The sequence below is a fragment of the Chelmon rostratus genome, chromosome 21, assembly GCF_017976325.1.
Source record: "Chelmon rostratus isolate fCheRos1 chromosome 21, fCheRos1.pri, whole genome shotgun sequence".
NCBI lineage: Eukaryota > Metazoa > Chordata > Actinopteri > Chaetodontiformes > Chaetodontidae > Chelmon > Chelmon rostratus.
The window spans coordinates 19854458-19870468 of record NC_055678.1 but is presented as its reverse complement, the minus strand read 5'-3'; the positions used below and the strand labels follow the sequence as shown (position 1 = coordinate 19870468).

At 44.1% G+C, this 16011-nt stretch overlaps 1 protein-coding gene across 6 annotated transcripts in view; it reads left to right on the top strand.

Moving 5' to 3' along the window:
- mrtfab (myocardin related transcription factor Ab) overlaps positions 1–16011 on the top strand; it is a 40614-nt gene that overhangs the window by 17475 nt on the left and 7128 nt on the right. For all 6 annotated transcript variants that reach the window (XM_041962081.1, XM_041962080.1, XM_041962085.1 and 3 more), the window contains 7 exons: positions 7375–7440; positions 12175–12230; positions 12897–12972; positions 13466–13624; positions 14945–15108; positions 15262–15396; positions 15618–15686. In XM_041962081.1, coding sequence (XP_041818015.1) covers positions 7375–7440; positions 12175–12230; positions 12897–12972; positions 13466–13624; positions 14945–15108; positions 15262–15396; positions 15618–15686 — 725 coding nt within the window. The remainder of the gene's footprint in view (positions 1–7374; positions 7441–12174; positions 12231–12896; positions 12973–13465; positions 13625–14944; positions 15109–15261; positions 15397–15617; positions 15687–16011) is intronic.

The following is a 16011-nucleotide window of genomic DNA, read 5'->3' as shown; positions in this document are numbered from 1 at the left end:
ATTCAAGGTGTCGCCTGTGTTTTCAGGTGCACTGCGGTCATGCGTGTGTCACCTGTATGATACAAGTGTACCGGTCAGCCATGACGGCACACTGTGTGCTGAGTTTTCTTGTTGATATTCATACTCGGGTCTTGTTTTATTAACAGGCCGACTCCTCTCTGCGCTGTATGTATAGCGAGATGAGAGGTATGAAAGCCATGTGCCTCCCCTCGTGACATGCCTCATAAAACATTGATTCGGACCGAGGAAATGCGGCTTAAAAGTTTGCGCGCTTGTGTATTTGCAGGCTGTGATGTGTGTGTGGCTCGAAGTAACCTTACCCTGCGAGCGCACAGGTGATACCAAGCTGAATATAGCCCCCTTATGGCCAGCTGGCCTGCTATTTTAAACAGAGTTGAGAGAGGGGGAGGGTGTGTGTCCACGGATGGCGTCCATCCGCAGCATTCTGCAGGAGCCTGAGACAGTTTGGTGGAGTTTTCCACCAGGATTAGGATGCGTCGGCTTTGATTCTCGGGTCGCAGCAGCCCAATAAGAGTCCCAGTCCTTCTCAGAGCATATCTCACAGAGTCTTTGCCTGAATGAGATGCCTTTCGCCAAGGGCAGACTGTTCAAAAACCATTTCAGAACTGCAGTGGTGATTGGGTATCAATCAATCTCGCTCACCCGCTGAAGCGTGCGTGATTCATCCCAGTATCAGATTCACCCAAGCATCTTTGACGAAGGTCGATTATGTTGGATGAGGTCGACGCCGAGAATGGTTACCGCCATTTCCGCTCGTCCGGTAAGAACTGCTCATAAATTGACTGAGTCATCAGTTTTGAGATCAAGCCTGTTTGGTGTCAAAAGGGTTCAGGAACAGATTGTCTCATTGGTGGTGCTGTGAATTTGGTGTGTGTGTGTGTGTGTGTGTGTGTGTGTGTGTGTGTGTGTGTGTGTGTGTGTGTGTGTGTGTGTGTGTGTGTGTGTGTGTGTGTGTGTGTGTGTGTGTGTGTGTGTGTGTGTGTGTGTGTGTGTGTGTGTGTGTGCGTGCGTGTGTGTGTGTGTGTGTGATTGGGAGGAGATTTTGTATGCGGCAGCCCCCCCTCAGCCCGTAACAGTGAATGAATGGCAACAGCTGAGCAGGAGAACTTTATCAGTAGCACTCCCTGCTTGTGTATGTGTGTGTGTGTGTGTGTGTGAGGGCGAGAGGGAGAGAGAGAGAGAGATTCAGGAGGAGCTGCAACCAGAACAGTCTCTCTGGGCACTCTCTCTGGCGAGCCCACTGCTGTCCTCTTCCTCCGCCGCTGGCCTCTTTTCAGTTTTCTCCCCTCAGCTCTCTTGTTCTTTTCATCTCCGCGACTAGCCTTGTGGACCACCCCCCCCACACACACAACCACCACCCCCACCCTCCCGACCTCGTCTCTCTGGGAAACCTTCGCAGAGCAGAGCGGTGCTGTCGTGACTCGCCGGCTGCCACTGCAAAGGAAGGAGTGAACAGGAGGAAGAAGAGAAAGGGAGAGAAGCTGAGACAGCCCAATCGATTACTCTAATACAGGAGAGAAGGGGCGAGGCAGTAGCAGCATTTTTCCTTCCACAGTTTGGTTTTTCTTTGGCTTGTATGGGAGTCTTCTGAAGCATTTGATTCATGTCCTTCCTTTGGAAAGAGACGACAGCTAATATAAGGGACAGTTGGTGCAGTTTAAAACAGCCAACATTTGGGACTTGCGAGGAGGACCGCTTTTGAATGACAACTTCAATGTTTATCAAATAATTGATCTCCATTCTGAATGATAATGCTGGACACCAACCATTGCCTGTCCTTTGAACCCTCCCCTCTGGACTCTCCACCAATGGGAGAAGACATGGACAAGGCAGGACTGACGATGGATCATGACAGACTTGTCTATCACAGCCTGAAAGAAGGTGGGCAATCTGGAGCTGTAGTCAGTAGATATCTGATATGATTTGTCTTTATGTGACTCAGTCTGCAGGGTAATACCAGCACTTTATGGCTTCACATAAATAGTTTCTGTGGCTTCGCTAAAGATAAGTGATTTGCTTCACTGGCCTGGACGGAAGTAGAAGTGGTTGTGTTTTCTCTGATAAGCCTGTTCAATGGAGTAGACTTGCCCACCGCGTTAAATTAAGGAAGCGATGTTAAAGTCACATTACTTCAGTCTTAAAGAGGCCATGTGGAGTTTTCTTGTAAACAAGCAAATTAACGTTTACATTTGGTGTTAGTCACCAAAATTCATTGTGTGCATCCTTCAGGCCTGAAAAAAAACCTGTTTTCTTTCGGTTAAAACAGTTGCAAAACTTTTGAAACCTCCATTATGCACCCATGTTTACTTGCTACCAAGCGAACTATCTTCTTCTTCCCTGCCTTTTTTGGCATGTAGTTACATTTCTTGGGATATTACCGCCACCTGTGGGTCAGTGCAATCGTGTGAAACCACTGGCAGGAACGTGGAACACATCACCTGTGAGAAAAATGGGGACCAACTTGTAAAAACATTGCTTTGCTACTTGTTGTCAAACAATCCACAGGGAACCTTTAAGTTATGGCCCGACTGGAGCTGCTAGCAAACATTTAATACTTGGAAATAGTAGTAGTAGTGTATTTGCAGAATATCTTAGGTGGTGTTAAATGTGATGGGGTGACATTGCCAGCTTTTCCACAGAAAAATCAAGGCACCCGACAGTGACATGGTCTGGAAAATGGGGATGCAACCTAATTTGGAAACATTTACAGTCAGTGCAACAGTAAAATAAGACTCATTTTGTTTATAGCCAACATTACAAGCAAGGATGAACAACATTCCTGTGAGGTTACAGTGACTGAAGATTGAAGATTACAGCTGTTAGTTTAAAAGTCATTCCAGGTCTGCCTTTTGCTAACTGCATGTCTAGAGAAAGTGTGAGTGACAGGCGCTGCATAAAGCCACGGAAGCTTTGGGAATTTGAGTCGTCTTCCTTGAACTTTGAGATAATTAGTATTCACTCCAACCCCTCTTGTTGTCATCCGGCTTCCCAGCACAGTGCGGCAGTGCAGAAGCGGTAGGAGTGACTCTGAGGTGTGAATGGCCTGAACCTTGTTTTGTTCCTGCCCTCTAGCCTCTTTCCATCCTCACCGCTGTGTGAAACATTTGTTGTGGTCAGGCGCTGCATTCATCTCTCTGTTCAACACCAATCGAACTGCGCTACGGTGCAGTTGATGAGCTCATGCAGGAGAGCATTCACAGGCTTTCCAAAATGAACATTTCCAACGGCAATGCCAAGTGTGACATCGGCGCGTGGCGTCGGTTAGCGGTGGGTATGTGGCCGTATGGTCACGCCTGTTTCCGTCTCCATGTGCCCACTTTGTCACCCAGCGTGGGCGTGGTGGCTTCGTGTGTGTTGCTATGGTCAGTTTTTGTGTAGGCTTAGCTGTGCCAAGCCTGGGGGGGTCTTTGGGGACGGTGACAAACTCAGACATGTTAAATCAGATCTAATGACACATGAGCACAGCAGGATTAGCCTAGTTGGCCACCAAGACCTTGGCTCTACCTCGCTGACCTCTTTCTTCTCCCTCTCTAACCTTAAACCTAACCTTTGGATTTTCCAGCTGCTTCTGCCTCGCCAAGGGTCTTGCATTCACAGAATTCCCTAACTTCCACGTCTTACAACTATACGTCAGGTCACACTATGCAGGCTATTTAAGCCACCACTGTACAGCTTTTTGCTGTGTGTAGCTGCGAGACAGTTGTGTTTAAATACTAAACTTGTCTGAGATTTAGTTGACAGAAAGTTGCCGGTGGAGATTTGATCATTGGTTATGTATTCATTAATCTGTTAGGTTAGAAACATTAATGGCATGCTGGTTGTGGCTTGGCAGTGGTACAGTCGGCTTGCTTGTCTTCAGCGTCTCAGGCAGACCAGAGTCACAGGTTTTGATACAGACGCGCAAGGTGCGAGAGGCGCACTGAACTTTCAGCTCGCTTCATTGTAAACTCGTTCGCATTTTTCTTAAACCTAACCAAGCGTTTTTCGTGCCTAAACCTAATCAAACATGCTGGTTTAAACCCTGTATTTCTGCACAGTTGCAGTTAAAGATTAGGCTACACTAATACTATTAGTATTGAATTATTTAAAGAATTAGACTGCAGTGGTGGCTGCTTTTTGATGATATTAAAATGTAAGGTAAGGGCAGTGAGGTGCGAGGATGTCACTCTGAAACTAAAGCTGTGACTTCAGTGGTTATAACAAGCTGTCCTGTTACCAAAAGATCACAGGCTCCAGTGCTAGAAGTGTCCTTGAGAAAAGCGTCTGCCGTTGACCATTACTTCTCTGCTTCATCTCGAAGCTGTAAATGTTTCCGTCTCTCCCTCTATGTTCCTTCGCTCTAACTTTTTATGACTGCCGAGGCCAGTTTTGGCTGTGGCCTAGTATCCCAATAAAACTGCCCTGCCTTTTCATCCTTTTCTTAAATTAACCAAAATGGCCCTCAAACCTGATTTACAGGAAGGCATTGTCATATCGAATGACACCCATCTGTTGACAATTAACAAATCATCAGCATCACTACAGACTGCGTGTACATGCACACATGAAACACTGCTGTGAGAAAAGTGTTCGGGCAGGAGATAAGAGAACCACAATAACCTGTTTATTCTAAAACCCACATTTAAAACCCACATTTACATGCAGCTATCATAGTATCATCTCAAATTTCTCTCCAGCCCTCTGCCACCTCCATTTTTTTTGTTGTGCGCATGTTTATGAATTTTACAGATAGTTTACTATATAGCTGTGGAAGCATTTTAGATGTACAGTTCTCATTTCAGTCTCAGTTTTTGTTCAGTTAGTCAATTCTTTTGCATACAGTAGCTATGAGTAATGGTCTTTATGTCATCCATCCATTGTGCTTCCATTGCGACGCTTCTCTATCTGCAGTCTAATATCCTGCAAATGTAAAAACCCCTGTTGCACATATGCATTGTCAAGATATTGGGTTCATCCAGCAGCAGTCCAACTGTGTAACATTAGGTTTCTTTGAATGCTTAACCTCAATTAAGGAAGTCTGGTTTCTTGTTTGTACAGTCTTTAAGATATTCTTTTACTGTAGATAGTGGACAATAGGTTTCTTAACTGCACGTAAACACACTCACTATCAGTACAAAAGTTGTCACGTACACTCCAAACACCAATTCAGTGCTGACTTTATGGTTAGGATTCTTTTACTATCAATAAAGCCTTTCTTTCCATTTTCATACATATATTTAATTTGTAGATTATCTGTTTTTACGTCACCATCATATGGTTTTAGTCTCCCCACATCCGCCTACAGTTTCAACACCACTGCAGCTTTTCGTACTTAACACCTTCAGAAGCTCGAATGAGGTGTCACCGTGCGACCTCTGCGTTTCTTTTTCAAAGAGAAAATGGGTTCAGCAGTGGCTGACAATGATTTTTCAGTCTTACGTACCAGCGTCTTTACTTACGAATTGATGAGTGAACTGCAGTGTCCTGTCTGTGTGAAAGAGTATGAGGAGGGAGCATGGAGATGTGAGGCCTGGATAGAAGGAAAGTGTAAGATTCTCTTTCCCAGAATAAACCTCCTTCTTGGAAGTGACAAGTGGCTCGGCATCTTATCCTGCACTCTGCCGTGGCACGGTGTGTGTTGTGTGTGTGTTTTGTATTTGCGTGTCCACATTCAGGCAACACATGAGTCCGCTAAGGGTTTGCCCTTGTGTTTGGCGCTGAGGGAAAATTAATCTCTTCGCTGCTGCACTGGTGCAACACACCCAGGAACTTTCCTGGCTGTGTTTGGGTCTGCGTGTTTACGTCGCTGACTGTGAACTGACATGTTATTGCTTCGAGAGGGGAGTCTCTAGTGCTAGCCTGATCCCTCAAGATGTAGAGTGTGCAGCCTTGTAAATATAACAGAGGGGAAGTGGGATCGCCAGCAAGGTTTTAGAGCCAAGGAATGAGGCTCTGACGTGACTTTGCTGTCTTTCTTGTCCAGGCCTGGGCTGTGTGTCATAGTAGATGGCTAACAGAGCAGCAGCAGCCGCTACACACAGCGGCTAACTGGTTAGCTTGCCTGTGAGCACCAGTGATGTCACTTTCTTTAGTGGAAGGGACAGGTGCTGCTTGTGTGGAAGACACAACCCCAAACAGAAATTCTTGGGAAGCCTCAGTGGTGTCGTACACTTCACACACACTCACACACACACACACACACTCACACACACACACCATCAACAGTAAAACTGAGCTGAATAGTATTTGGTTTGATAACTTACTCATTCCTTCCTCTGATTTGATCAAACAGCAAACTTAAAACCACATCTTCGGTTTTAAAATGGAAACAAGCTGTTGCCAAGAAGAACAGTGGACGTTTAGTGCAGTGTCAGTTACTTACCCACATCACACCAGAAACAAGTGTCTGCAGTGACAGCCCTGAAGCTGTTCTGTACGTTCTTGGCAGGGTGGGTAATGTGTTGTTGTTGGTTGTGTGTGTGGCTGCAGAGAGTCTGGCTCACTTCCCTACAATTCTCACAGAGTTGCAGCTCAAACTGCAGAAAACGCTGAAATACGATGCACTCACATGATCCTGCAGATAAAATTGCTGATTAAATTTGACCTTTAATTATGATAATGACAAATTAGTCATGAAATTAGGTATCAAGATGAGAACGAGTGGGCTACACACTGCACAACAGCTGAAAGTTTGTGTGTACAGAAAGGTCAAACGTGGTCCAGCTTCTTTTGTCCAGTGCTGTGTTCCTCAAAGCTCTGTCTCTCTTTCAGCCTCTGCGTTATGTAACAAGTGCTTCCTGTTTTGAAATGACGGCGCAATCTGCTCATATGCGCTTTCTTTTCTCACCTACCCTCAAATTGAGTCTTGTTTCAGTCTGCGCTAATGGTTGCTTTTTTTCCCCCCTCTGCTGGTTTCTCTCATCTTTTCTGCCGTGCTTGCAATAGCTCTCTTACTGATTCTTTGATTAATGCCAACTGTTTTTTTTTTTCACACACACATCTGCACACACTTGGCACACAGAAATAAAATAAAAAAAAGTCCAGAAACAGGAAGTGTGTCATAGGCTGCTCACGCCCTCCTTGTAACCGCCTCCTCTGCAACTTCAAAAAAAAAAAAAAAAAGCACGAGAGACGAAGGGGGAAATGGGAGGATGAATTGGGTCCTCTTCATGTCAGCCCAAAAGCGCCGGGGCTCCAGTACGTGGTTATTTATCCAAACCTGGTAGATGGACTGCTGCTCAGTGGATAATAAAAGACAATAAGGACGCTTTAAGAGCACAAAACTCCAAAACTGCAGTTTCCTATCCTCGCCGGCCTTTGCTGACTCTCTCTTCCCCTCTTTTGTCTCCCCTCTCCTCCTCTGCCTCCATGCAGTCCTCCAGCTCAAACTCCAGCAGAGACGCACTCGAGAGGAACTGGTCAGCCAAGGGATCATGCCACGTAAGTCTCTGCTTCTAGTCTGTGATGCTCAGGAGATCCTTTTCAGACTGTGTCCTGCAAACTTACAAACTGCATTGGCATTGTGGTTAATTGCATTTTAACATATACACACAAATGGTATATTGTTTCATCTTGAGCCAACGATGCTCAATACACACTGCAGACAACAACCAGGGCAGTGTGTCCGTGCCTTTGAGCTGAGGTCAGAGTGTTAACCCTTCTCGATATACAGCATGTCAGACCCGTTCAGAGATTAATGGGGCTGTTTCATAATACTGACACTGAGCTATTTGTCTATGATCAATTGATTCACAAGCTAAATGGGCCCTATGCTGTTTATCCTCATCTACTATACACGATGTATTGGTAAATTGTATCTTTGTGTACATGTGTTTAATATCAAAATAGCTGTAACACAATAGGTCGTGACTCTGTTTTTTGCTGAAAATGTCAGCCCTTATCTGTACGTATTATCAGCATGTGTGTTGTACATGTGTCATATTTAGTGGTGTCTTTGCACCACTTTGTGTTATCAAATAGGGCAGCTTCCTCTTCTTCTATATCCACTTCCTGTTTCAGAGTTCCGCACATCACAAGAGGCAGAGATATATATGTTTTGTAATTCTCCTCTGTTTCTGTGTAGAACGGATCTGTGGGCAATAAGTACCAGACTTTTTTCAAAAAGGCTCTTTGTAAGAAAAAAAAAAAAAAAACTGTCTCAGCTTCAGCATTCAGACTCAAACTGTATGTATGTTAGTTCATCTTCTATGACTAAGTGAAAGTAGTACGCCCTACAAAGTGATTGTTAGGCATCGTTCAGACAGAGAAACTAAACATGCACTGAATATTCTAGGTGAGTCTTAGGAAGGGAAGATGTAATTGTCTAAAATGAAAAGATGGGAATTAAAAATAGTTCTTTTCTGTATCCCTTGTATCTCATTGGCATTTGAAAGATAAAGAAAGCGAGACATGCTGCATGTCCTTGAAAACTCGACTATTTCCAACTGTTGTTTTCTGCCACTGCTGTCGCTCAGTAATAATATGCATCCCTGGATGAATTAGATGGTAGAGCAGTCCACTAAAAATGCACTTAAAGTAACTCATGTGGCTCAGTGTGCATTAAAAGTATAGGTTAGGCATAATAAAATGCACTGGAGTGGACACTCAGACCAGGTACTTGTTTTCGTGGACAGCATGGAGTCCATTTAGAAGTTACAGTAAATCTGTCTGTGTCCTCCTTATGCAACAGGCCTCACGCCAGGCCGCTGAATTGGGATCAGCATGTACTGGCATGTATCTCACTCTTACTCTTCTGCGGAGATACAAAGAGATAAAATACATAAAGACGGAGAAAGAGAAGGTTTCGTAAGAGATTCATCGAGGATTGTGTTTGCTCTCAAGGTGGTGTTTTCCTCAAACACAGGATTTTCACCCTTATTTTGACTGTTGCCCTGAGATGCAGCGAGGTAGAGTACAGGTTGTTCAGCTGTCGAGGCCCCTGATGAATGATAGGACAGTAAAGATCATATGAGCATACGAGGATGGAGCATCATCATTTATCGACTCCCGGTGGAATCGCATCATGGTGATACGAACAAAGAAGAATTCTGGGCAAATTTTAGCTCAAAGCTATCAATCTGATTTATTGAAGTCTTTGTTGTACAGTTGGAAATGAGTGATTTTGGATATCCATTTTCCAAACTGTGATGTAGATCATCAATAGTAAAATATTTTATATTGTAATGTGCTTTCGACCGTGTTTTCCAGCAGTAGCGGAGACAGCAGGTGCTCTGAACTGATGGAGGGTCAGCTGCGGCGGTGGTGTCAAATCTTCACATTGGTTTTGCAACTGCAGATGGTGTGAATGAGTAACTTTCCACCCTCTCTCACTAAACGCCGTATGTGTTCTTGAGCAAGGCACTTGGCCTCCCTCCCACCTGCTGTTGACCTTATCAACCGCCACCGTGCCCTTATCCACAGAGTAATTGTGAGGCGTGGTGTTTCCAGACAATGGAGTAATTTTGCAAAAACAATGCTCTTGTGTCTTGAGGTCAGTCAAGTTTTCTTTAAGTGGAAACCTCTGGCTGAAAAATGGGAGCAGTGCCAAAACGCAGTTCCTCAAATGGCCAGTTGAGACCAAAAGTGGGTCAATCCCCAGACCCTCGTATAGAAATGGCCAACTTTACAGCATAAAGAAGTTTAAATTACATTAAGGCTTAAAGTTAGTTATCCAATTAGGGGCATGGCCACTTTGAGTGACAGCTTGCTGCTGCGTTTTAGCAGCCAGGCTTACTAACGCTCCACGCTCCACCTCTTTGCCCATTTTTGCATTCGCGGGGGACTCAGGCACTGCCAAGACGGCAACAGCCAGAGCACCAAAAATCATAGCACGTCTCAGCTGCTGGCTGCTAAATCTGACCGCTTGAAAGTTAAATATTGAGTCACAGTTTCTTAATCCGCTTCTGAGATACTCTGTAGGGACTGTAGGATCCGTGTCAGGGAAGTGGATTTTTGACTGTTTTTAGATTAAAATTCTGAGCAGTATCAGGTCATGGTTCCACTAATGAAAACAGATGTGAAAAGGCTGGATAAGGTGAAGCTGAATCAATACATCATTTTGAGGAACAGGCTTGTGACTCCTTTCTGATCGTTTCTTATGTGGTTCAGTATAGCCACATACACAAAACAGGTGTTTTTATTGTGTCTGCCAATTGCATGAATGTATTATATAATGGTGGATTTTACATTCATGAAGGCCGGCTGTGCACACATTCAGTTGAATCTGAAACTGAATAAAATGTCAATTAGAGCTACGTGATGAGATGGATTGCGCGAAAACTGACAATTACACATTAGTGTTTAAGAAGAGGTCCATTTTCCTCCATACAGATAATAACAATGTCAGCTGATGTAATGCTTCTTTCCCAAACTTCTGTTTTGCCTTCTTTCGTAATATGTGGTCCACATGTCACTGCGTTTCAGCAGGAGATAGTGACAGGCAGCTGACCGGTCATCTGTTTTGTTGTGATCTTGACTGTTGCTTATATCACAACTGGTATGTAGGTCTTCTGCTTTGAGCGTCAGGGATTGTGACACGAGTAATGCCTCTTACCCCCCACCCACTCGTCCATGGCACACATATAGCTGACACCCCGCTGAGGCCAGAATGTCCACACTCACACACCTATGGCAGGGATTTCACCAGCTCTTGACCAATCAGACAATTGCTGTGTTGCATCATTGTAACTGCCACTGTCCTCCCAATATCCTTCCTCAAACAGAGAGAGTGTCCTCCTTTGTGTCTTTTTAGCCGTTCCAAACTCTCATTTTAACATTTGAAATTAAAGTGTCTTGCGTTAAAGACTGTGAGTACTACTCTATGGGTCTCATTCAAAACTGATCGGGATTCTTTATGTGGTCATGACTTTAGATTGGAAACTGTGATCTTTAATTGAAACAAAACAAACAAACATCTGTTATAGAATTCAAAGTGATATTAACATTTTTACAGGATAGGCTGCAACTGGCCAGCTAGAATCACATGAATGCATGTTTCTGCTCACACACACACACCACATAGACATTCACACCCCCAGCGATACACGAGCTGCATTAGACACAGTCATGGCTGAGTGCAGTGATGAATGCAGACGTTCCATCAGGCCACACTCTCCTCTGTCTCCTTGCTCCTTTTTAACGATCCACTCCAGACGAATACTGGCCATCAAGACCCGATGTCTCTCAGACTCCCAGCCTGCTGTCCATGCCTCAGACTTACTGTAACACAGACAGCTGGCCTTCGGAATAGTTCGGGCAGTCTGCTATTTATAAGTCTCAGCAGGGCCGCACAATATCATAAAAAAAAATTTGATTTATTGATTAGCGATTAGTTTGACAGATATTACGTTTGCAATATGATTTACGATTAGTGGGAATGATCATTTTTGCATCACAATTTTCACTTTTACTGGGTCTGTACCAAACAAACATGTTGTCTTACATCTGGAGACAAGGATTTATAGAAAGGGCGTCTCTGCAGCACTGCAGCACGTCATTGTGATGCTGGTTTAGTACACATCTTACCTTCATCAGAAAATGACAGCTTCTGCCACAAGCATGATAAAATTAGCCATAATTTTGATAATATTTCGGTTAATTGTTCACCCCTGAAGCTCAGCAGATATATCAGTGTACTTCAGTAGCATTTTCTGTTGAAAATAACCATAAAACTATGCATGAGTATGAGTATGAGCAGGAGCTGCAACAATTTTTTGATCAGTCATATATTTTCTGATTTCTTTATTCCTCAATGAGACTAAACTGAATATCTTTTGGTTGTGGACATAACAAGACATTTAAGGACATTTTCTGACAATGTTAAAAGCCACAGTGAGTGCAGTGATAACATGACTAGGATCTGAACAGCATAGTAACAGGTCAAAGACATCAGTTTTCTTAGTGATAGTTGTGGTGGCTGCAGAAAAACAGTGGTTTGTTCCTGCACACACAGCATGCTGCAGTGGCCCATCAGTGTTGTTCAGAACAGCACTCCTGACCTTGTGCTGCAGCCACTTCTGCTCTGAGTCTGTCTTCCTCTCCAGCTGATCCTGTTCTCACACTGTCACCTACTGAAAGGAGCATCACGACTCCCCGTCAGAGTCTGTGTGAGCCACATGCTCATCTCTCTCTCGCTCTCTTCTTTCTTTTCCCGCCTCCGTCCGTCTCTCCATGCAGCACTGAAGAGCCCGGCGGCCTTTCACGAACAGCGGAGGAGTCTTGAGCGAGCAAGGGTGAGCGTCTTAAAGTACAGTGATGTTCCTGCTTTCTCAGTGCACTTACTATGTCGAAGCTGTTTACGGTATGTCTAAACAACATAGATCACAAAGCACTTTATAAAATGGAATTCTGCTGTCAGTATAGGCACTTATATGCTGACAGGAAATAATGAAGGCACCATACAAAAAGAAGCACTCATCAAGGAAGGAGCTGCACAGACCATCAGGGTTCCTCAGCATTGTTAGCTCTACCTGTCGCTGCCATCTGTAGCTCCCATCATGCGAAGTGCAGCTATTAATGATTTATGTCAAGGAATAATAGTTCAGCCTATACCTGGTTTGTGGATGCTTTTAGCTGTAGCAGTTAGCATCAGCAAGAAGAAGCATCTGTGTTGAACAAATAAAGAAAAAAAGATCCAACTATAGAAACCTCACCCACAAAAAATGAGATGAGAGTGACGTCACAGTGTTGGACTCACTGTTTAACAGGTGATCTCTGGTAGGTGTGGTGCTGAAACACTGCAGCAACCCAACAAAGATGGCAACTAAAAAAATAAGCCATCTACAGTAGAGGTTTATTGCACTGTAACAAGCGTCCATGAAGGACTTAGCTACACTATTCTGTCTGATCCTTTGGCTTGTGATCCTCATGTTTTACATCTGCTGGTGTGTTTTCCCCAGACCGAGGACTATCTGAAGAGGAAGATCCGGAGTCGTCCTGAGCGCTCTGAGCTGGTCAGGATGCACATTCTGGAGGGTGAGTTTTTACATAAAGTGGAACTCCACTTTTAGAAAAAATGGAAAGCGGAACCAGTTCTATGTGAGCGTGATAAGGTTAATGTATAGGTCCTAGATCATATTTATATGTAGTGTGAGTTACAGTTTAATTTCTTAGAATTTGATGACATTGCATAACTGTAAAACTCATTATCCTAATTCAGCCGCATTGATCAAGTCTTAAGTTACTTCATATTCTTGTTAAACTAGCAGCTGCTATGGTTTTGGTTTGGTTTTTGAGTTGAGACCAACTTCAGATCCAGAAAGTGCTAAAAAGGGCTTTAAAACTCAGTATCTGTGGTCTTCAGAAATTCAACTTCTTGTCCGTGTAGATCTGCTGGCAATGCTTAAATAGACGGTCAGTTTACATCTTGTGCTGACTCAGTCGTGTCTTCTTTATGCCATAGATCAAAGTGAATCATTTGATGAATAAATTTGCATGCATGCATGTTGTGCTGCTGCGTCCTCCGCAGAGACGTCTGCAGAACCGTCCCTGCAGGCCAAGCAGCTGCAGCTGAAGCGAGCGCGACTGGCCGACGACCTCAACGACAAGATCTCCCACAGACCAGGTCCCATCGAGCTCGTTCACAAAAACATCCTGTCCGTCAGCTGCCCTGTGCACTCCCCGCTGGGTAACTACACGCACCTCATTTCTTTCAGTGCTCACTGTCTAAATTTGCTCACACATACAGATTTAGTGCATTCAGTGGCTGCAGTAGAGACAAAAAAAAACTCACAGTCTCATTTGCAATCACGAACACACATTACACATGCAGATAAACTCATGGACACTAAGGAGCAATCAGTAACCATACAGACACAGTGCAGCATCCATATACGCAAATACAAACCCATACAGATCACAACGTTTTACAAATGTACAGTACACCTGGTTCAGAGGAAACATCTTTTACATTCACATGCAACAAGCATGCTGTCACAGGGATGCTTACACTTACACAACATTCACATGAAAGACTCAGCTGAAAGAACCACGTTTGTTGAACAAATAAAGATGCATGAAGACCGTGAACAGAAAAACATGGACTCTCTATGGTTCATTCAGAACAAAGTGAATTTCGTCGAATTGCTCCAATGACAGATGCTTTGCTGATTTTACTGGAGTCATTCAGCTTACGCATGAATGCAGGTGTTGTACTCAAGTTCAAACATGCCCACCTCTATTATTGAGATGCCATTACGACACTGACTCTGTGTGCAATTGTGTGCTCTCAAATCTAATATCCGCTTGGTCTGAACACACCTTTAGCTGTCTAATTACAACATCCAGGTATCTACACACTCGTGCAATACTGTATTTTAAGGGCGAGTGTGTAAGCACACACGCTAACTACAGGTTGGATCATCCTAGTGGACGTGATACCATTTCATTTCATTGTTATTATTATTATTATTATTATACAGGAAAAGATTCCAAGTAACATGATGGATGTGAACATGTGCTGCTCTTAAACTGGCCTGACTGGTTTCTGTTCTGCAACGCCTGAAGGACAGAATTGTGTTACAAAACAAAATAAAAACCAAAACAAGACAGCAACCAAACACAAACAGCTACACACACACTGCAGTGGAGAGGACCACAGCGGAGTGACATGAGGCCGTATGTGAGTTCAAATAAAAACCATAAAAACTAAACCACACAACCAGAAATGACACAACAACTATGTTTGGACATAGTCCTGTTTTGAAACATGACAGGGCATACACTATTGTATAACTTCTCTGCAATTAGTCACCGCTGTTTAGCAATCTACTAAACAGTGACTGTGTTTGGCTGTGTGACACACTGTGAGGAAGCCAAAGTGAACAGTTTCTGGCTGAAAATTCCTGAATTCATGAGCAGTTTTCATTGTTCCAGTGGTCACAAAAGTTTCTTGCAGACCGTCGTGACATCGTTTCTTTCAGTCTGAAAATATTTCTCCCTGTCGCAGATTCTCCAAAGGGAGCCGGGGGAGAGAGCTCGTCTTTAGATGAAGACAGCAGCGACGCTCCGTCACCAGACCAGCCAACCAATCACGACTCTCCTCTGAGCGCCGTCCCTCAGCTGTCCCCCTCTGATGCGCTCACCCAGAACGGGGACATGTCCCCCCCACAGGTACCGTCGCAGGATGTGATTTAAATCAAACCGTTCGGAGTCGAGAGAGCGCCGCTTAAACCTGTTTAACTAAACAAAATTCAAATGAGATTAGTTACAAAGCAAGTGATGATGAACACGATTGCACTATTAACTGGAGCAATATCTTCTCAGTTCATTACGCAGTCCCCTCCTCCACCACCTCCTCCTCCTCAGGTGAATGGGTCAGACTCCTCCCTATTCCCAAAAGTGACAAATGGGTTGACGGTGACCTCAACAAGCTCCCGTCCCTCCACTGGACAGGTCAAGGTATGAAATGCTGCTTATTTTCCTGTCCTCCCCTAAACGTGGAACCATGAAATATTTCCTTGTTTTGAGTTGAGCATCCTGCAGATTTGATGACTTATGAATAAATCTGACCTGACCAATCTCTATTTGTGGAGCAGCTATAACTGGCTAACCCTCCCTCGTCTCTCTCGTTTCCTTACTTCCTCCTCCCCGACCCCATTTCTCACGGTTTCTGTGAGCAGTCCCAGGCTAAGACGACTTCAGACCGTCCTCCACAGAGACCTAAGAAACCAAAGGACAGCAAACCCAAGGTCAGCTTCGTTTTGTTTTCAATTCAGCAGACCGACACAGGGTTTACAGGCCTGATTGGGTTCAAAGAATTTTCATCCTCAATAGTCAAATCTGTTATCAGCACATATTTTTTAGGCTGCTTTGTGACAGTAGTTCATCTTTTAAGAATTGAGGATTGTGTTTGTCATTCAAGGAAAAATCCATCGTAGAAGAGGAAGAGACTTGCACCACAGTGTCCTCAATACATCACATTACAGACTTGCTTTTTATGAACAGGAAATATTTGCTGTTTGGCTGTAGTTACGTTATTTATGTGATATTTCCACCTTCATGTGCTGAATGCCA